The sequence below is a fragment of the Thermobia domestica genome, unplaced genomic scaffold (genome assembly GCF_964235325.1).
Source record: "Thermobia domestica unplaced genomic scaffold, izTheDome1.hap1.1 HAP1_SCAFFOLD_99, whole genome shotgun sequence".
NCBI classification, from domain to species: Eukaryota; Metazoa; Arthropoda; class Insecta; order Zygentoma; family Lepismatidae; genus Thermobia; species Thermobia domestica.
In genome coordinates, this window is record NW_027655887.1 from 208069 (window position 1) to 227530 (window position 19462).

Sequence of the window (19462 nt, forward strand, 5' to 3'; positions counted from 1 at the left end):
TGAGCCCCAAATATCGATTCTACCAAGTTCTTGAAACTGACTGTTGCATGTCAAAATGTAGGGGGAAGGAAATTTATAGGAGTATTATTTTATTTTCTCTGCTGCTAAAGGTCTAAACAGAACAGAGAGTGAGGTGACGAAAAGAGGAGATATGAGACACCTACGAATACTTAGTTTTGTAAGTATGAGCTTTTACCAATATAAGCAATAAGCAACTAGCTAATGAAAAATTTGGCGTTGCTTGAGTAAAATGTAAGTTGTAGCTCCTTTATGTACGAGTTCACATATCTAATTCAAAAAGCTCTGGAACCGTTTTCGAGAATATAGCGAAAAACTAAATAATCGGAAGTTGTCAACAGCTAGCTGAAAATTTTAAATAGCCTACAACCTCTTGGCTACAGTTTCCTAAAAGTTTACCAAACCAATAGTGTGGATTTGCATAGCGAACTTCATATTTACGTTTTATATATAGATGTAAGTTCTTAAGCATACAGGATCGAGCCGCCTAGTCTCACTCCTGATTACGCCACTGCTGTACAATAACTTTTGTACTTAAGTTCTAAATGTGAGTTATTAATTGCAGTGAACGAATATTTAACACTTTTCTCTGTCCTCATAAATAACTAATATGAAGTCGATTTTTTCACTTCCCCCATAATAACGATCTCATTGTACGCCGTTAAAAACAACATAAATAAGAAACACTTCGTTTTTTTAAGACTACTATTATACTTAATTCCACAATTGTATTCATTTATGATTAACAGTTACCTTTGTTCGTTTAGCTGTCTCAGATTGATATATCTACATCATATTTTCTTCACATTGCACGTCTTACTGCAATGTGCCGTTTATTATTATTATTATTATTATTATTATTATTATTATTATTATTATTATTATTATTATTATTATTATTATTACGGTGTATGATAGTTTAACGTGAAATAAAGTAACTTTTATGCTGCTGTATAAATCTTCGATGTTAATGATTCCCAACCCGGATCAACACGCGAAACTGAGTTCAAGGTGTTCATACTATACTGTCCGAGCTATTATCGAATAAGTTCAAAATGCTCCAAATTGCTTAGATAAGCTCCCTTCATGGATATACACTCGTTGCGAAATCCTTTTAACAACTGTTCAATAATCAACGTAAAGATATCAATCAACCCACATCTCCTGGGCCATACACTATATCTTCGTTGGTTTGACGAATCTCACCAAACATCATTCGACTTTTAATTCTATCTTAACAGTATTCCCTTACTTTTAAATTTCTTATTCTAGCACTACCGACTGTTTAAATTTAACTTCCACTTGCTTGGTTTCTGATACCCTACAGATATATGATTAGAGTAACAATGAAGGAAATGCCGCATTACAATATAACCTGATGTTGTCGACTACAGCCATCTGCTGTACCTCCTTTCTCTCATACTTCAATAGCTGACACAGTTCTCGAGCCAAATTGTTACCGCGCGTTGTTCTAGGTACGATTGCCAAAGGGAGTATAGAACTTAGTTTTTCATCCGCATTGTAAAGGAATTGCAAAGCTACTTCAATTAAGAAATAGCAGAATTCAATCTAAAAAGCCAATAACACCAATGGATTGATTGATTTTGAGTTTAACGTCCCTTTCAGCAGCGAGGCTACATGAGACGTGGACCTACTGATTAACGTGGAATCCGAACCACATGCGCTCCCGCCGGTAATCGAACCCGGGTCTCCCACGCCAAAGGCTCGTATGCTAACCGCTTAGCCACGGAGGAGCTCCAGCACCAATGGAAACTAATGTGCTGACCACATATCACCCCACTAAAACACTTTCAGCTGGCCATACTGTTCAGTAGTGCTAAGCTCAAAAAGTTTTAATATACAATTCTTTATTTAGTAAACATATAGATTATTTTTACTTACTCTCTCCTTTCCACTGCCAAATATAATCATAAATAAGGCAAAGATATTTTACAAAATGAGGTAAGTCAAACATAACATTAACTAAATTTGAAAACCTTACCAATAATCATAAACATTTTCAGATAGCCAAAAAAAATAATAATAATAATAATAATAATAAAAAATAAAAAAAGACAGAATACATAGATAAAAAACGGAAACGAGTAGTAATTATATGAAGTGAAATCTGGTGACATATTTCAAATAGAGGTAGATGATTATGTGTTTACTGTACCTGGCATTTTGTTCTAATACAGGCAGATCACTGTGTGTAGCTACTGATTCATATATAGGTTTCATTGGGAAAAATCCATATAAAAATAATCCGAGATAATATAAACTTGCTAAAACAAGAAGCACAATACGAACTGGAGAATCCATTTCACAGTTTATCTTCACCTGTAAAAGAAAGAGAATAATAATAATATGAGGGAGAAGAAAAGTGGTGAAGTAGAAATAAAGTTTGATGCCGACAACAAAAAGCAGAAGTTCCTCAAATGAATCCAGTTTCGAATATAATTCTAAATACACACGAAGCAGATTCAGAGCTCAGAGTTCATTGGTGGAAACAGAAACACTCTCTTATAAGTGCTATTTAATCTAGAGCAGCTTTCCGTATTTGCTATCTACTCGTATAATCTGTGTACGACTCCCACATTTAAGTAAAAGCAAAAACCATCAGTATTTGGCAGACCCGTATTTAGGTAAGTGCTATTCTGTGCTCGAGCACAGGGCGGCAACATGGCAACATTTTGGAATTCTTGTAAGATTCACAATAAAGTAACATTTAAAACTAGCAAGCTGCAGAGCCTCGCGCAAGCGCGAGAAAATATGGTAATCTGTTTAATTCGCTTTAATTACAATATTTACTAATTAGCTACCTTATCTGATTATTTTCAAAACGTCATCCTCTCCCACTCCCGACCCAAGGGATAAGGATGAACTTGAACATCATGAAAACTGATATCGTTAAACTTAGCGACCTGAAAACTATGAATTGAGCACTAATATCTGTAGTTTTCGATTACTTTTAAAATCTCGCCCCCTCCCTGGGGAGTGGAGTATGACCTTGAAGTTGAATTGAATTAAAACTGTCACTATTCATCTCAGCGACCCTTGGCCGTTTCGGGGGGCAGCAAATTATTTAGAGCACAGGAGCACACAATATATAAATACGTTCCTGGTCTTTGGACACAATACAGAACGAGTTTTCAACATGAAAAACAACCAAAGAAAATGAAACAAAGAGATATAACAAAAAGCACATAAATGACGTCAGTGTGGATTATTTCAGTAAAAGGATAGGAGAGTGAGAAAATGATGGAAATAAATAAACCTTGATCTATTATGCAAATTTCTTAAACTGTTGAAGGCATTCTTGTCTCCTTGCCTTTTCCAAATGTCTATGCTGTCTCTTTTCGTAATATTGTAAGTTACAAATTTTGCACTAAAATTACAGATTGATTATTTTAAAATATAATATTATACTAAACTGGTGGAGAACAAGTATTGCATTTTTAATAAGGTTCAAACGAAGCGGTCATCTTAAGTTGTTTTCTTTTATGACCAGGGCAACAGAAATTGGATCACGTAATCGTGACACAACAAAACTCTATATCCCAAACTGATTAAATCTGAAAATTACAAAATGACGTCATAGAGTTTCTTTCTAGAATACATGAGAAATTCTTAATTTTACAAACACAGTTCCGATATTTCTGACAGCTTTCTCCATCTATACATTTCCTGGTCTTTCGCTTTTCATAAATTTACGTACAAGGCATAAAAGTTTCGCCCGATTTCTAGTCACGCAAGTAGTGCAACATATATAATATAATGCTTACATTTTTATTATATAAAGCGACTGATGAGTACGAGTAGAAGAATTGTATGACATCTATGGTTACATTATTTTTCAGATAACATGTGATTTTTCGTTCCAAATACTATAGTATTTTGACTTAGCACAGAATATAACTTTGCAGCCATTATATATGTTAATTCAAGACTGTACATCTAAGTCGTCGTTTACATGCAAAAATGAAGCACTCCTTACATACACGACAGGAACATCAAAGTTGTTGTAAAAAAGTTTGAGGGCACCAGTTCTTTGTCCGATGTGCCACGTTGTCTGTCTTTGTAGCAATCCACATTAGTACTAAATGTTTGTAACTTAATGGTGAGTACGAAACTTGGGAATTACACTTGACGTTGAACACCCCTATGATGACACCGAACAACACTGGTTTCAATTAGCTGAAAATGTCCCTGAAAAAGAACTAGCAATGACATCAATTTCTTCCACTTGAAACCATGATTTGACGAGGCGAAATTTAAGTTGAATGGACGCGGTTCCTTTACAATTCGGTTTAATGGGCCACCAAAAATCCCAGTAACTTCCTCAACGAAAATATAACTCCGGACAAATACCTAAATATCCTGCAAATGTAATTAACACCGAGAGCAAAACGAACATATTTTTCTCTTGAGCCAGTCCCGCCCCCTTCCTCCGCACTATACAATAGAGTTACAATCTTGAGGATATAATGTAACTACATTAACGCTTATTCTTCGTACCCGAAGATCAAGGTTTAATGAAAATATTTGTAAAGTTCATTTCCCTATTAAGGGTCACATGTGGTAACATTTTATCTTATCTGCATCTTATAGAAAATACATACAAAATTTTACGCTTACTAACAGTAAGTCTAAAAAGGAGTCAGAAGAAGAGGCTTTCCGAATTTTAGAATACTGAAATGAAAGGACTTTTTTTTTTTTTTTTTAATCTCACAGTTATGCACTTTTCGCTAAAGGAGATGAATGATTAACGTGAAAGAAAAAATAGAAGAAAATTTGTGTGCAATGGGCAACAAGGTAGGACTGTACGGTGAATGATTGTCATATTATTTTTTTGTGCTCTCCCACTAGGAACCGAACCCGGGAGTACGTGCAACAAAGACATACGAGCTAACCAATAGACCAGTGGGGAGGTCCCGATTTTAGAATATTGTGATTTTTATGTATATATTGTTAGAAGAAGAATAAACAATAATTGTTCTTCATGAGGTAAAATATTACAGAAATAATAAATGGAAGTCCCCCGTTCGGATCTCCGAGTGGGGATACTCAAGGAAGACTCATCAAACGTGACAAATTACAATAACTTTCATTTCGGATAGGGACCTGAAATATACGAACTTTACAACATTCGGGTAAACTTGAAAATTTAAAAGTAAAAATGGACAGCTGTAAAGTTAATATAATGGGTTTGAATGAAGAGCAATGGTCAGAAAAAGAAAAAGTTAAATTACATAATGTTCTATTCGGATGGCGTTAAGGCCAAGAACCACCAACTACGATGGCAATGAAGTAGAACTAACATATGACGAGATTAGTGATATATTGGATCATTAGGACAACGTCATACTAATGAGAGATTTAACAGTGAGGCAGGAGGAGCTGCGAGTAAGATGGTGGGATCATTTGGACTATACAGAAGAAATGCATGGGGCCAGATGCTTATAGACTTCCGTATGCATGATGTGGTGGTGACGAATATGTGGTTTAAGGAAAGAAACGCGAAGCTGTACACGTAGAAAAACCCAGTAGACAAGAAACGTTACCAAATTGATTACATTTTTGTCAGGCAACATTTCAGTAATAGTGTACGGGACCTGAAGACACTGCCAGGAGCAGACATCGATTCGGGCCACAATTTCCTAGAGGCGAAAGTGAAAAACCTGGATAAAGACCATCAAGAAAAATGGAAAGAGTAATCGAAAATGAGATTTCAAACACTAAGACATATGGACAATGATGTGAAAGACGAGACAGAAGAAAAATTTTGCGCAATAGACAACACGGAAGGAAGAGCACAAAATAGCTTGAGAGAAGTTAAGCAGATTCTCTTAGATACACTCAACAACAACACTGGCAAGACGGAAAGAGCACCGAGGAAAAAATGGGTAATTGAAGTGATGCTTAAAAAGATTGGGTGGAGGACGAGGGGGGCAGAAGAGTGAAAACTATGCATATACAAAGAATACATAAGGCTGATTAATGAACTAAAAAGAAAAACACTGAGCCAGTAAAAAGTACACTAAAAGTGTATGTGAAGAAATAATGACATGAAAGATATCTGATGTATTAGAAAGCAGAGAAATTGAAAGGGGAAGTTAACAAAATACACTCACGTTTGGAATCGAAGATCAATGTCACGTAGTCACTGACCATTACAGAATTCTCAGGATCTGGGAGGAATACATAAGAAATGAAACCGCCCAAGAAATACTGCGAGCAAAGCAGAGGAAGAAGTGGATGAAGAATAAAAAGACCCAGTACATTGAAAAGTGAAGTAGTACACGCTATCGAAGATATGAGAAAGAGTAAAGCCACTGGAGACGGCAACATACAAGCGGATTTGCTCAAGGGATTAAGAAATAATATAATGAACTGACTTCACTTGTTGACAAGATCCACCTAAGTGGAGTGTAGGAAAGAGTTTTCTAGATAATACAATGGTTGCACTTCAACAAAGAGACAAAGCAACGAAGTGATCATATAATCATTAGGCTTATTTCCCACACTGTAAAGATCATTGCGCGCTTACTGAACAGGTAGCTGGAAACTAAGATACAAGACATGGTTGAGCATCAATTTAGATTTCAGAAAGGAAAGTGGCCCTGAGATGCTGTTGGGTTGATGATAATTATATTAGAACGAATTCTTGACGTAAAGGAACAGTTCTATTTGTGCTTCATCGACTGGCAAAAAAACTGACAGAGTCAATTGGACCAAACTTCTGAAAAAAACGGAGTTAGCTGGAGAGACCGCCGACTCATTCGCAACCTGTAGTACAATGAGTGAAGTTCCACCTGAATCAAGGAGAACTAGTAACGTGGAGATTGTGAGATGCGTGACACAAGAATGTCATCCGAGTTACTCAACGTTTGTAGTGAATACTTAATAAAGAAAGAATAAATGGAAGTTGGAGATTCAAGATCGGGGGAAAATTATTAGTCAGGTGTGCAGATGATACTGTAATTTCATAAAGAACTGAAGGACTACAGGACGATTTGGATAAAACAGTGAACAGAAAGAATATAGACTGGAAATCAACATCGCAAAGTTGAAAGTCATTAGAATATCGCGTGGAAACACGCTCTTAAGAATCAGAGTAAAATATATATATATATTTTTTCAAGAGGTCGATCATTTCAAATATCTGGGAAGTCTTTTGGCGAAAGGTCAAAAAATTACCGGAACCAAAGAGACATTCAACATGAAAACATCACTCCTATTTTGCAGTCTTAATATTGAACTAAAGAAAAAGACCCTCATATGGGATATTGCATTGTATGGTTCGGAGACTTTGATGCTGCGACACTTAAGGGAATGAATATTTAGACAGCTTGTTGAACGGAAAGAGAAATTTTTAAAAGGTAGAAGAAAATACGCTTTTAACAAGCATCTTTGTAGAAAGATCTAATGGACTGGACCCATCTTCTAAAGAAATTGTCTTCTTCATAAAGTAATACGAGAAAAGATAGAAGGAAAGCGAGAAGGAAGAAGAAGAACGTAACGAAACGAGAATTTGAAAAATAGAAAATAGTGCGAGCTAAAACAGGGAGCTGAAAATAGGAAGACTCATGCCATTGCCGTGCTATGACCTTAGGCACTACGCGATTTGGAATTATTTCCTTGCTTTTCATAGCCTTATTTTATTTCTGTTTTAATTTTGGTGATATTCTTTTAGAAATACAATTAAACCATTATTGTGTCAAGGTTTCTCGTTTCAAGGTTTCATTAAATTAGGAGTACACCACCTAAGGAACTTTATCCTCTTTATCTTGTTGGCTCAAGAACAAAAACCCCAATTGCCGTACCATGAATATAGACTCTTTCCTTGACGCCTGTGCAACAAATATCCACAGCTTTATAATATGCCTGCAAATGTGTATAATAAAAACAACACATGCAAAACAAAACAAACAAAAAAAAAAAAAAAAAAAAAACGCATCAATTTGTGGTAGATCGACAATGATAGTTAGATTCGTATATTTTCTGGTTCAGGGGGAGACAGAAGCTGCAGAGTCTGACAGAAAGTGTCGGCAGCCCGATGGTAGAACTTTCTTCGTCTTTCTGCGATGAGTTTTTGTAAGTCAAAAATTTTCTGCAGGAACTCTGCAGAAGAAACACTTGTGATGGTTAAAAATACGCTTTACAAGATGTTAAAAAAAAAAAAAAAAAAAAAAAAAAAAAAGTTCAAACTATATTTATGAGAGTCGTCCGTGCATTTAAGACATCTACACATAGCAGGCATGTTTTTATACTTTTCTGTTGGCTATCTTTTTTATTTTCCTGGCAATTTTTCTGCACAGGCGTGGCAAATTTTCTGCGATCACATCGCAGATCGCGGCATGTTCTGCTACGAGGGTCAGTAGGAACAGGTAAGTTAACGACGAAGGCCATGCGCATAAAACAAGCAACTACGAGAAACATGTTTCATCTTGTCGTTGTCACTATCTAAATTCATATTGTAATTCCACACTCACTAAGTACATTTTTCAACACTCTATGTCCACAAATAATTTAAACGGCTCCCAGTATAGAATCTGGATCAATATATTTTTAGAATTAAGAAGAAATGTGTAATGTTATTTTAAAAGAACGATGTTTAAGTAATCGAAATATGTGGGGATCTTACCTCTAAGATGTGTAACAACATAGAAATATATGAACGAAAGAAGAGGGATTAAGCATGCACTCGTCCATAAGTAAACCATTATGAAGTGAAGTGAAGGTGATGTATTGAGATGCTACAAGCAAATATCCAGAAAGTATCCTTTCTTTACAGGCATTGTATACATCGAGTGTAGAAGCATCGGAACAGGTGCCAATGAAGAAAGAATGATTAGGAATATCTTCGACGCTTCTCGTAGCGTCTCGAGCGGATGGCAATTATGGAGTTGTCCCTGCCATCCTCTGGCTCCGCCGGGCCTTAGGTTCCCATCTGTGGCATCGAGATTTCACGAAGAAAATAAGAATGAAGCTATTTACACCCGTAACAGTTGAGCCTTCATAAAGAGAATCTGCACCGACGAGTGTAACTTCTTACATCAGAAACAATTTATAAAGGAGCCAGATATATACATTATAAATATTTACCTTTTGCCGACTTAGTAGACCCATATTAGAGTAAGATAGGGTAGAGTAGTTAGATCAGATGAGATTAGTTTAGAATCCTTTCTGCTACACTTAACTTTTGAAAAGTAACAAGATTTCGTGAAGAAAGAAGTAAATACAATATTTAACATGGAGAGTGGCTATCGGGAACAACCTCTCCCCCCGAAATTAATTCCGTATATGCACAATTTCATTAAAATTTGTCGGCACCCAAAAGGAAAAATGTAAGTGCTTATTCACGTGTTGTGCATAGCCTCCCCCCAAAACAAAATCCTAAATACGCCACTGATCATGGGGTTAAGTTCCAAAGTTGGTTATCCGTTGGAATGTGGGAAAGTAACAAGCATTTGCATTCTGAACATGGCTGCATGTGTATTGAGACGCTCTGTTTGGTACCCTTACACAGAGACGAGAAATTACACTCTATAAATTTTAACAGAATAAGTCTAAACCAGAGCCGGGCGCGCCTGTTTGGCCCGGCGGATTACCCGGCCCGGGCACATTCCACGGCCGAACCGGGCACATGTACTTCCGGGCCGGACACTCTGAAAAACGGATCGGAAACTAATGTTGTCAGCCTATGTTAATCGTAATGTGTTTGGGAAACTGACTCAAGACTGCAAAGTACTGTAGTACTACTACTATTATTACTTCTTCTATTATTACTACTACGACCACTGCTAATACCAGGGTTGGCTGGTTTAAACCAACTGTTTTTTTTTTAATTGGTTTAAACCAAAAAACGAAAAATATTCATAAAAGTGTAAGTGTTCGTAAAATCTTGATGAACACACATTTATGGGTTATCGGTTACACTCCCGTATATTATTCGTTTTATATTCAGACCTAAATTTACTATTCATTACTGAAAGACATTATACTACAAAAGCAACTTTTTATATAAGTTTATGAATGTTTCTTTTGTGATTTTTTTTTATAGTTTATTATTGTTATGCAATTGCAATCAGAGGAAAAATCTAAATATTATTTCCTTTTTTAATAATGTTTACTATTGATAAAATCGAATTGCCGTACTTTTTTTTGGGGGGGGTCATACAAACTCCACGAAATCAGAAGTATCTTTGGTATCTATTTATGTATAAATTGGTCAGTCAAAATGGACTCAAATAATGCGTATCTTTATTCACTTTTCTTACAGACCTGCAAATTAAGTCGTTGTATTTCTTTAACTTGGACTAACAAAAGTCGTAGTGAACTAACTTGGACTAAATTAGTTCTTCTGTACTCTGCAGTATTTTGAAATTTTCCATACGTAATTCTGTATAATGGTTTCACTTATGCAACTGTTTATGTTTTTGTCCTTCTGAAATGACTCTTGGCAATTATATGAACAAGTATGTAAAGATTAGTAGTCCTTCGTGAGTGAGTCGGCAGACGTATCGCAATTGTAGCCAATTAGTCCCGGCTTCGAGTTCAAATGGAGGACAATTTCTTTCAGATGTAAGCCGAGAAGCAGTTTGGATTCCGTTTTAAGCTTATGTGAAGCCTTCCAGCATAACCCGATTGTTGCATAATAACACCAGGGCGAAACAAACTTGTTTCTGTCCATATCTGATATAAATACTTAGAGCAAATTATTTAAACCATAAAAAACCTGGTTTAAAAAAAGTTTTTTTTTTTTTTTTTTTTTGCTTTTTTCAATAAAAACAATGGTTTTTGCCAACCCTGGCTAATACTACTACAACTGCTACGACTTCGCGTGAGTTGACATGTCTGGTGGTACAGAATTTACCTTCTAAGTACAGAAAAAAACGGAGAAATGGCCGGTCCGCGTAGAATGTGAACCGATGCTTGATCTACAACGGTAGCTCAGTAGGTAAAGCACTCACATCTGGTGCTAGAGGTAGTCGGATCAATTCCTGCTCGTGCTATGTGAGCTTTGTGGTGGACAAACACCGTGTGCGTGGGAGTTTTCGGGGTGGCCCAGTTTCCTCCCACTGTTTTTATTCCACCAATTCATCCCATCATCATCCATACCGTCTGAGCCATAGTTACCTAAAGAACGTATGATAAAGTCAAGTATTTGACCTACTAAGTAAATTTGGTACGCTATCATTAGACCACGGAGGCCGAAACCGTGAACTGGCGTGTTCATAAGATCAGTGCAACTTGTAGTAATGTTCAATTAGAAAGGCAAATACCAAATGGTGCAAATCCTATATGATACTACAAATATAACAAAATATAATGATCAAATAAATCACCAAGACGCCAGGGTCGATTAGGTGTTCCTGAAACGATGGCTCAGTGCTTGAGCGTTCACCTCTAGTGCATGGGGTCCCTGGTTCGATCCCAGCTCGCGCCAAGTGAACTTTGTGATGGCCAAACACCATGTGTGGGGGTTTCCTCGCCGTTCGCCCGTTTCCTCCCACTTTATTCATTCCACCAATTCATTTATTTCTCATCATCAGCGTCTCCTTTAGCCTAGCCGGTATAACTGTGGGACGTAAAACTCAACGATTTCATTTTCATTGTTTTGTTTTCGTATTACTAGTAATAGCAGTAGTGGTATTCGCTGTCGTTGGCAGCAATAGTGGAATTAGCACTAGTATTCGTAATCGTAATTGTAACAGTAATATTAGCAGTAGTAGTTGTAATATTAGTACTACATACGGTGTAGCTGTTTTGCCTATCTTCTCTGTTACTGTAACACACTAGTGAGTGTAGTATAAGACTTGGGAAGGTTCTAGATTATTGGTAACCCATGTAGGTTAGTAGATGGGTGGGTTTCTTTCTGTACTAAAGCTTACACATTTAATATACACAGTATTGTAGAGTGAGCGATGGAGAGGGAAGACGGGTTAGAGCCCCGCAGGGCGCGTTCTTTTCTGTCTTTATTACTGCTCAATGGGAAGAGGGACCAGTAATCTAGAACCTTGCCATAGGACTTTTATGTCTATGAGTTGTATTATATAATGAACATGGCTGGACAGAGCAAGTACAGATAGACAGACAGAATAGGGATATACAAAGCAAACCTTCGATAACATTTCACACGATTTTCCCATTCGAGAAGGACAAATAGACATTCCAATATTATGACGACACATATCTCATTTTCCATTACATATTAAAGGACTGACTTTACATATCAGACTTGGTTGTTTTCAGGCCGGTTGCGCCCGGCCCGTTCAGAGTACCGCACCGCTCAGCTCGGGTCGAGCCGGGCACAGAATACAGATCCATCCGGGCCGGACCGTCTTCGGGCCTGGGTTTGCAGGGTTCTGGTCCAAACTTCCCTAACCCTAAGCTAACCCGACCGTACCCTACTTATCCCTACCTTACTCTATACTATTATACCCTTTCACAGCTGTCCTAAAAATTGATAATTTTCAAATTTTCGTAGCTCTTGGTCGAAAACAAGGCGGATGACCACCTTCGGAATAAATGCTAAATAATTAATTATGAATGGGTTAGGTATGGTTTAGTTCACTTACTTAGTACATTGAATAGGCGTAGCAGGGCTGATCGGAAGTTAACCCATTAATTTACATATGGATCCAAATTCTGTATTTGCACCATTAAATGTGTACCGTATATAAAAGTAAGCTTTTAAAATCACTCTTCCCTTATAAATTAATATATTTCACTTTTACATTTTCTGGAAAATAGTGCTGTACTCATCTCCAACGTTTCTCATTCCAAAAATAAAAGCTCACTCCTCCACCAAAGCTACTCAGACTGTAACTTATGATAATATACTCCGATTCTACACTTGTACCTCCCACTAAGCAGTACATCGAAACTCCTCCGGAAAGCCACAAAAAAACTCATAGAGCGCAATTTATGTCCAAAACGAGTAACGAAATCAGTTTTTCCCTCTGATGATGCCTTAAAACATGTTCAAACTGCAGTGACATCGTTACAATTCGTTTGCAAAATTGTGCCTTGCACATTTGTTTTCAAACGTACAATGTTGCCAGATAGTATATACAGGATATTTCATTCAAAATATTAAATTCGTATTTTCCGACCAGGAGTTATCTAACGTAATCAGCGCAAAGGTAATGTTAACCCTTGTACGTCCCTCGATGTTTGCACACACATAAGTTCCTCTAGGTCCAAATGGACTCTTTATTTTTTTAATGGGTTAGGTTAGGTTACGTTAGGTCAGGTCAGGTTAGGTTAGCTTAGCTTAGCTTAAGGGGGTCCAGTGTAGTTTTGGACCCCCTTAACGGATCAAGGACGCACATTTTAATTCAATTGGTATTTTCATAATCCTACAAGATAATTAATGGAAATTGTGGGCGACGTAGCTTCATCGCTGCGACCGTAAATTTATTTACTTTTGAAGAAAAGGAAGAAGAAATACTCAAATTGAAACTGTACACAGGTAACCGAATAAACAAAGTATTTTTAGCAGAAGATAAAAGTCAAATGCAATTAATGTTTTGAAACTGTTTATTGTAATCTTTCCATGTTTATTTAGTTGATAAGTTTATTAGGATTGCTTTTAACATAGATATGTGTAACATAAGTCATTCTTCTCATAAGCTTCTACTGAAAGTTTTACTACGTATATTGTAATATTGTTACTACGCTGGCTGGGTTATGATTGCATACGTGGAAATACCATATTCTTACGTTATAATATTTACCCATACCTTGTTATCTGAGAGGATTAATATGGATGGTGGTAACCATCAATGTATTATGTTATCCCGTTCTATTATACTTTAGTTTAAAATCAAGAATACACATGACAGGGAAATGGTATCACCACGCATGGAGGAATTGTAACAAAAAAAGAGGGTATTGTTTAGATAAAGGGATCAAGAATAGGTAAAAAAATAATAGGATTTTCAGGAGAAATGAGTTGGAGTGGAACTATATATTGTAGAACTGCTGTAAAAACTTCATGTACATGCCGGGAGCTCACATAAGGGAATGTGAATACAATAATACAAGTAGTTAACCCTAACGTAAGCTTATAAAGGTTATAGTATACGTCAGTACTCGTCACTTCCCGAGGACAAATTAGCAAAATTGTAACTTTTTTTTAAAAAAAAAAAAGGTTATAGTTAAGGAGCCGTACTTCCCATTTAGGGAAGGACGAGAAACGCCATACTTTCAGGAATTATTCAATGACTATCTAGGATGTTAAAAAGTAGGTAATAGACTGAGTTCTTGCCCTTGTACTTAGGGTGTTTAGGTAGTGCAACAGTAAGATGTATCCTCGTGCACGGGAGATGAGAAGTAGCTGTTCTTAACTATTACCAAAAAAAAAAAAAAAGGAGTCACCCCCCTTCAACGAAACATTGGTCAAAATTAATCTTGGTGTACGCATATAGCCTATCCAGTGCTACTGACACCCCTCGCCATACGGATGCCTTCCGACGCTGCTCTCTTCACACACTTTAACTTCGCCCTTCTTTGAACCGGGTAAGATATAGTGACTGATAATCTAAAAATTTTAGGCATTGAAAAAGTGTGAGGTGGCAAGAAATATAGAAGTAAAATGTATTGTTCTACAAACAGGTAAATGTTTAGTATTGGGGGGGGGGGGGAACTGGCAAATACAGTATGATTTACAGGAGAAACGAGTTGACAGTGGTGTTCAAAAGTCAAGAAAATATTGTACACATTTTTTTAAAGGCAGTAGGTAAAGATAAGTGGAAGTGATTACCCATTTTATGTCTAGAATAGAACCTAACGAACCCTGCGGGGCTTCTAACCCGTTCCTACTAATACTACTATTACTCCTCCACCTACTACTACTACTACTTATACTATGGATCCTAATTTAACGTATGAAATCATAAAACGACCGAATCGGATTACAATAAATCGAAAAAGTAGGTAAAAAACCTGGCCCCCCAAAGCTAAACAATAGCCCCCCCAAAAGTAGGGGAATATCGAATAAATGATTCATGCTTACGACAAATTTAAATAATGCTAATGTTAAACAAACTTAAACTAACTAATCTAGTCGACACTAATCTACATTTCTCCACTCTGCTGTTGTACACTACCCTACCGTACTCTATTAGTGTATCCTTCGCCCTGTTATATTCTATCTTCTTCAATGTTACTGGTTTACCATACTCTACTCTGTTAATGTATTCTTTTCTGCTCTTCTCTATTCATGATTCTACTTCAACATGATATGCTAAGTTGCTATATTACTGAACGGAAGGGAGAGGGGCTGCAATATTCTATTATATGATCGAAGATTTTTCCTAAAATGCTATAGTCATTCATTCTGTAAAGCATTTTCAATTATTAATCACCGTTTAATATTATTCATCTGGTCCTAATCTGCAAACCATCGAACACAAAAAAACATCACTATATCCCGTTACATAAATTAGAAATTACATTTTCTCCAGTTGAATTTGTATAGTTCCATAGCTAGTGGCAGCAAAATCGATTATTTCTTTTAGAAAAAATAAACTGCTTTCTTTCGTCCCACGAATATTAGCAATAATTTACGCTAATTGTCTTCCGTACGTAAATAATACTTCTCGAATATTCTGCTGTCATTAACATACATCTGATTATAGATATACCACATTGACTTGACACCTAGTCTTCAATTCCAAGCTCTGCTATTGGCGAAAGAATTGCATTCCGTTTGGCGTAGAGGGCTCCAAGGCTCTCTCGCGTAGCAAAAGCGAACCCTTATTGGTTCAGTGCGTGGGTGTGTCGAGAATGAGAGTTTCAGTTCGCATTTTTGCCACGGATCAAGATATTTTGGCAGCACTATAGTGTATTGCTATGCTCTTTCATCGACCATACACACATACGACAAGGCCACTTAAAATAATTTGTGCACTTATACATTAAAACTTAACTTTAGTGAATCTGGATTATCAAACTCGACAAAGTGCATTACTATTTATAGCGTTTAAAAATAGGATATAGATACGGTAATCACGATGACGCCCATCCGTCAAATTTTTACGCAAGATCTTAAGTATTTGCAGATAAGTTACTGTTTTTGTTACCGGATATAACTCGAGAATAGGCATTACGGTATTGAAAATAAAGGAAGAAGTTCAGCTCTGCTTATTCGGAACGTATCACACTTGTTTCCTTGCTGTTTTCTGTAACTATATTATGTAATTTTGCGCCTGCAGGGCCTAACCGAATACACCAAATCCTAAGGTTTATTTAACCATTATGTGTTTAAAGCAGTGACTAGTGAGTTCCTTTTATATTAGGAAATTACGGTAGGCTTTTTAAACTTTGCGAAGACCATGAAGTAACTACTACTGAAGTAACTACTCCCTTCAGTAACTACTACGATCAACCTGTATTTACAGTGCCTGATGTTAGGAACTTCAGTTGAACAAGGTAAGTACTTGGGTTTGAATAAACATATTCGTCTGAAATTTCATTTTCGAGAAGCTGCTGAAAAAAGTTCTTAGCCCAACTCAGAAAGCGTACACGTGAAATGATGAAATTTTAGTTATTCTACTTATTCACCTCGAAGTTGAATGCACTTCCTTGCACGGTGCTCCAATTTTTGCAGACTAGTTAAAAACATTCTGAAGACTGTTCCGTACTACGTATAACCTTCTTATCAGATTCAAAATTGCGTCCTTTCAAGTGTTGTTTGAGTTTGGGGAATAAGTAATAGTCTGACGAAGCTAGATCTGGGAATAAGGAGGAGGATCTAGGCATTGAAACCCTAGATCATGCAGTGTCAGTTGTGTTTGTAGTGCTCAATTGACAAGCGATATTGTCCTGAAGGAAGAGAGTTCCTTTGTTTCAATTTTCCATGGTGTTGTACTTTTCAGGAGTCCATGGCAGTTTCAAGTCACAAAACTGGGTTGGGCTACGAATTTTTCAGCAGCCCCTCAAATAGAACCATTAGATACGTGTGAATGTATTGGTGGACGTCTTCTGCAAGACTGCGAACGTTCACTAGATGTCACTGCAGCAGTGATTACGGAAGCTAAACACAAATACAGGCAGTGGAAAAATAACACCACCAAACACCTGTGGATGATTCCTTATATGAAATGAAAGAAAAGAGTTCTGATAAACAAGAGTTAAAAATGCTTCCTTTCAGTTCCACGCCGCCTCCAAATAACCATGTTTTAGCATTCTTTGGTACCGGCAAAACGAATTAATACTCAATTACCACTTAAAATCGTATCCTTGTATCTCAGCTTCCTTTATGTAATTCGTTTAGCCGAAGAAATGTAAAATATGGATATTTAGATCGAGCGCGTACTAGTTCCTATGTAATTCCGTCAAACCCTTCGATAGGTTCCATATTTTTCAAACCAGGACGGATATTTCACATTTTTGGCAGTTGATAACTCAAAAGAAGGCATTTTTTTTTTACCCATCTTTATTAGATTTTTTTTTTTTTTTTTTTTTTTTTCATACAGGGAATCATCTCCAACAGTTTAGTAGTGGTATTTTCCGCAGCCTGTACTTGAATATTGTGTTCAGCTGCAGTAACATCTAGTGAATGTTTGCAGTGTTGCAGAAAAACGATACCCACTATCATTCAAAACTACGTAATAGTCATATAAATAATATTTCATACAGATACGTGTTCGAACCAAGTACTTTCCTTGCAAGATCAACATCCCTTGTGCTGAAGCAGTTTCGTGGTGGATATTTCGTTAGAATTGAACTATGTCTATGAGGTATTGTTGAGTTTGTGCCACTGGTATATTTATACCTACAATTAAAAAAAAAAGAAAAGAAAAAGAAAAAAAGAAAGAAAAAGAAAATGATATTGTGTTTTTAAAAGTACCTACTAGGGTTTTAACTATCGCTTTGAATGATCTTTTCAGGTTAAATCACGCAACAATATTCGAATGAAAATGGGTTTGAAACCACAAGAAATTTGGAGGACAGTAACTTCGAACATCCCATCAAGCATAAGTGAATCCTGGTGGACAAGAATAGAGGAAAAGTATAATGACCAAAAGAGGAAATATCACAATTTAGAACACTTGGAAGAAAAGCTTATTCATTTTGAGTCAGTGAAACCAATGTTAAGCAATCCCGATGCTGTTGCATTGGCAATTCTGTTTCATTAGTGAGTATTAGTATTCAATATCCTCTTACGTTGGCTGTTTAATTAATAGTGTTAATTGGTGACGATTCATGCATTACCAGCTTTCAACACTGTCAGGAGTAATCAATATATTTTACATCTCATATTAAAAACTGCTACAATAAAAACCTCTGATTTTTTTAAAATTTATTTATGTAATATATAGCTTTATTTTCCACGAGTGTACTCTATAATGATAAGTGACTATCGGAATCTTAAGTAAAGACATCGTGCTCCAAAATTAATCATGGTATCGTAGAAGCCAAAACTCCCTTGCTTACCATTAGTTGTTTCCATCTTTTGACTCTCGGAAGTATCATTGAATAATCGACTTACGTGTTGAAAAAAACGTTAGTGTTTCAATACGATTTACGTGCGATTTATTTTTATATAAAACCGTAATATGCATGTAAGATCAAATTAACTTGCAAGGCTTTTCAAGTAAACGTTTCAGCAGTCTCACTCTGAAAACGTTTGTTGTCACTGAAAACTTCTGCACCTCCTTTTAAATTGTGTCTATTTTTTTCGCCTTACTTTAAAGCTCAGAACTCTGATTTGATACTCAAAATGATCCCATAAGATATTCATTAAAAGGTTAATATTCTGTTTTGGTCCTAATTGAAGAAATTAAAATGTAACATATTTTTTTATTCAACACATGTGGTAAAATATTTATTCTTGTGTGTCATCACCAAATCAGAACTCAGATAGTAAATCTTCCACTAAAACCCAACCTTTACTGTTTCCTATATCTAATGAAAGGAGGAAACAACCGATTTTTTTTTTTTTTTTCGCAGCAAATCCTCTATACGTGCGAATTTTATAACACACAAAGACTGAAATTATGACTGACTGGACCAGGACTCGAACCCGGGACCTTCGGCATATCGTGCGGATGCGTTAACCACTACGCCACCGAGTCCCTTCCTAGAACAGCCACTCATTCTCGAGGTCAGTGCTCTCATCTCGGACCACGTGGGTTGTAACACAAAGCCCTGCTGTGATCGGACAACCCTGTGTCCATATACCGAGCATCTTACGACGGTTCTGATTTCATATACACTAATGAAAGAGGAAACAACCGATTTTTTTACATACCAGATCCTCTATAGGATCAGTTTTATGTTTAGAAGAAGCTGCTGCTTTTCGATTTTCTCGAAAAATACGCATGAGAATGTAGACATGCAAGTATCATTTTCTTCACCTTACTGATATCTATCGGTTTCCATACGTGATGTGCCAATAATATTATAGAATGTTAGGTTTGGAATCTCA

General features: G+C 36.5%; 2 protein-coding genes across 9 annotated transcripts in view; one reads left to right on the forward strand and one right to left on the reverse strand.

Annotated features, from left to right (window-relative positions):
- PIG-G (phosphatidylinositol glycan anchor biosynthesis class G) overlaps positions 1–13114 on the reverse strand; it is a 162611-nt gene extending 149497 nt beyond the window's left edge. Inside the window, exons 1-2 of one of the 3 annotated variants that reach the window (XM_081747196.1) lie at positions 12887–13114; positions 2195–2358 (exon numbers count right to left, since the gene is read on the reverse strand). In XM_081747196.1, coding sequence (XP_081603322.1) covers positions 2195–2340 — 146 coding nt within the window. In that variant the 5' untranslated portion in view covers positions 2341–2358; positions 12887–13114. Of the gene's footprint in view, positions 1–2194; positions 2359–12602; positions 12866–12886 lie in introns of those variants that run through there. The other 2 variants (XM_081747197.1, XM_081747198.1) reach the window with 2 other exon arrangements.
- A 232-nt stretch (positions 13115–13346) lies between these two features.
- The window catches only part of LOC145676349 (uncharacterized), a 39774-nt gene continuing 33658 nt past the window's right edge, over positions 13347–19462 (forward strand). The window contains exons 1-3 of one of the 6 annotated variants that reach the window (XM_081747200.1): positions 13555–13571; positions 16329–16461; positions 17922–18169. In XM_081747200.1, coding sequence (XP_081603326.1) covers positions 17946–18169 — 224 coding nt within the window. In that variant the 5' untranslated portion in view covers positions 13555–13571; positions 16329–16461; positions 17922–17945. The other 5 variants (XM_081747201.1, XM_081747203.1, XM_081747205.1 and 2 more) reach the window with 5 other exon arrangements.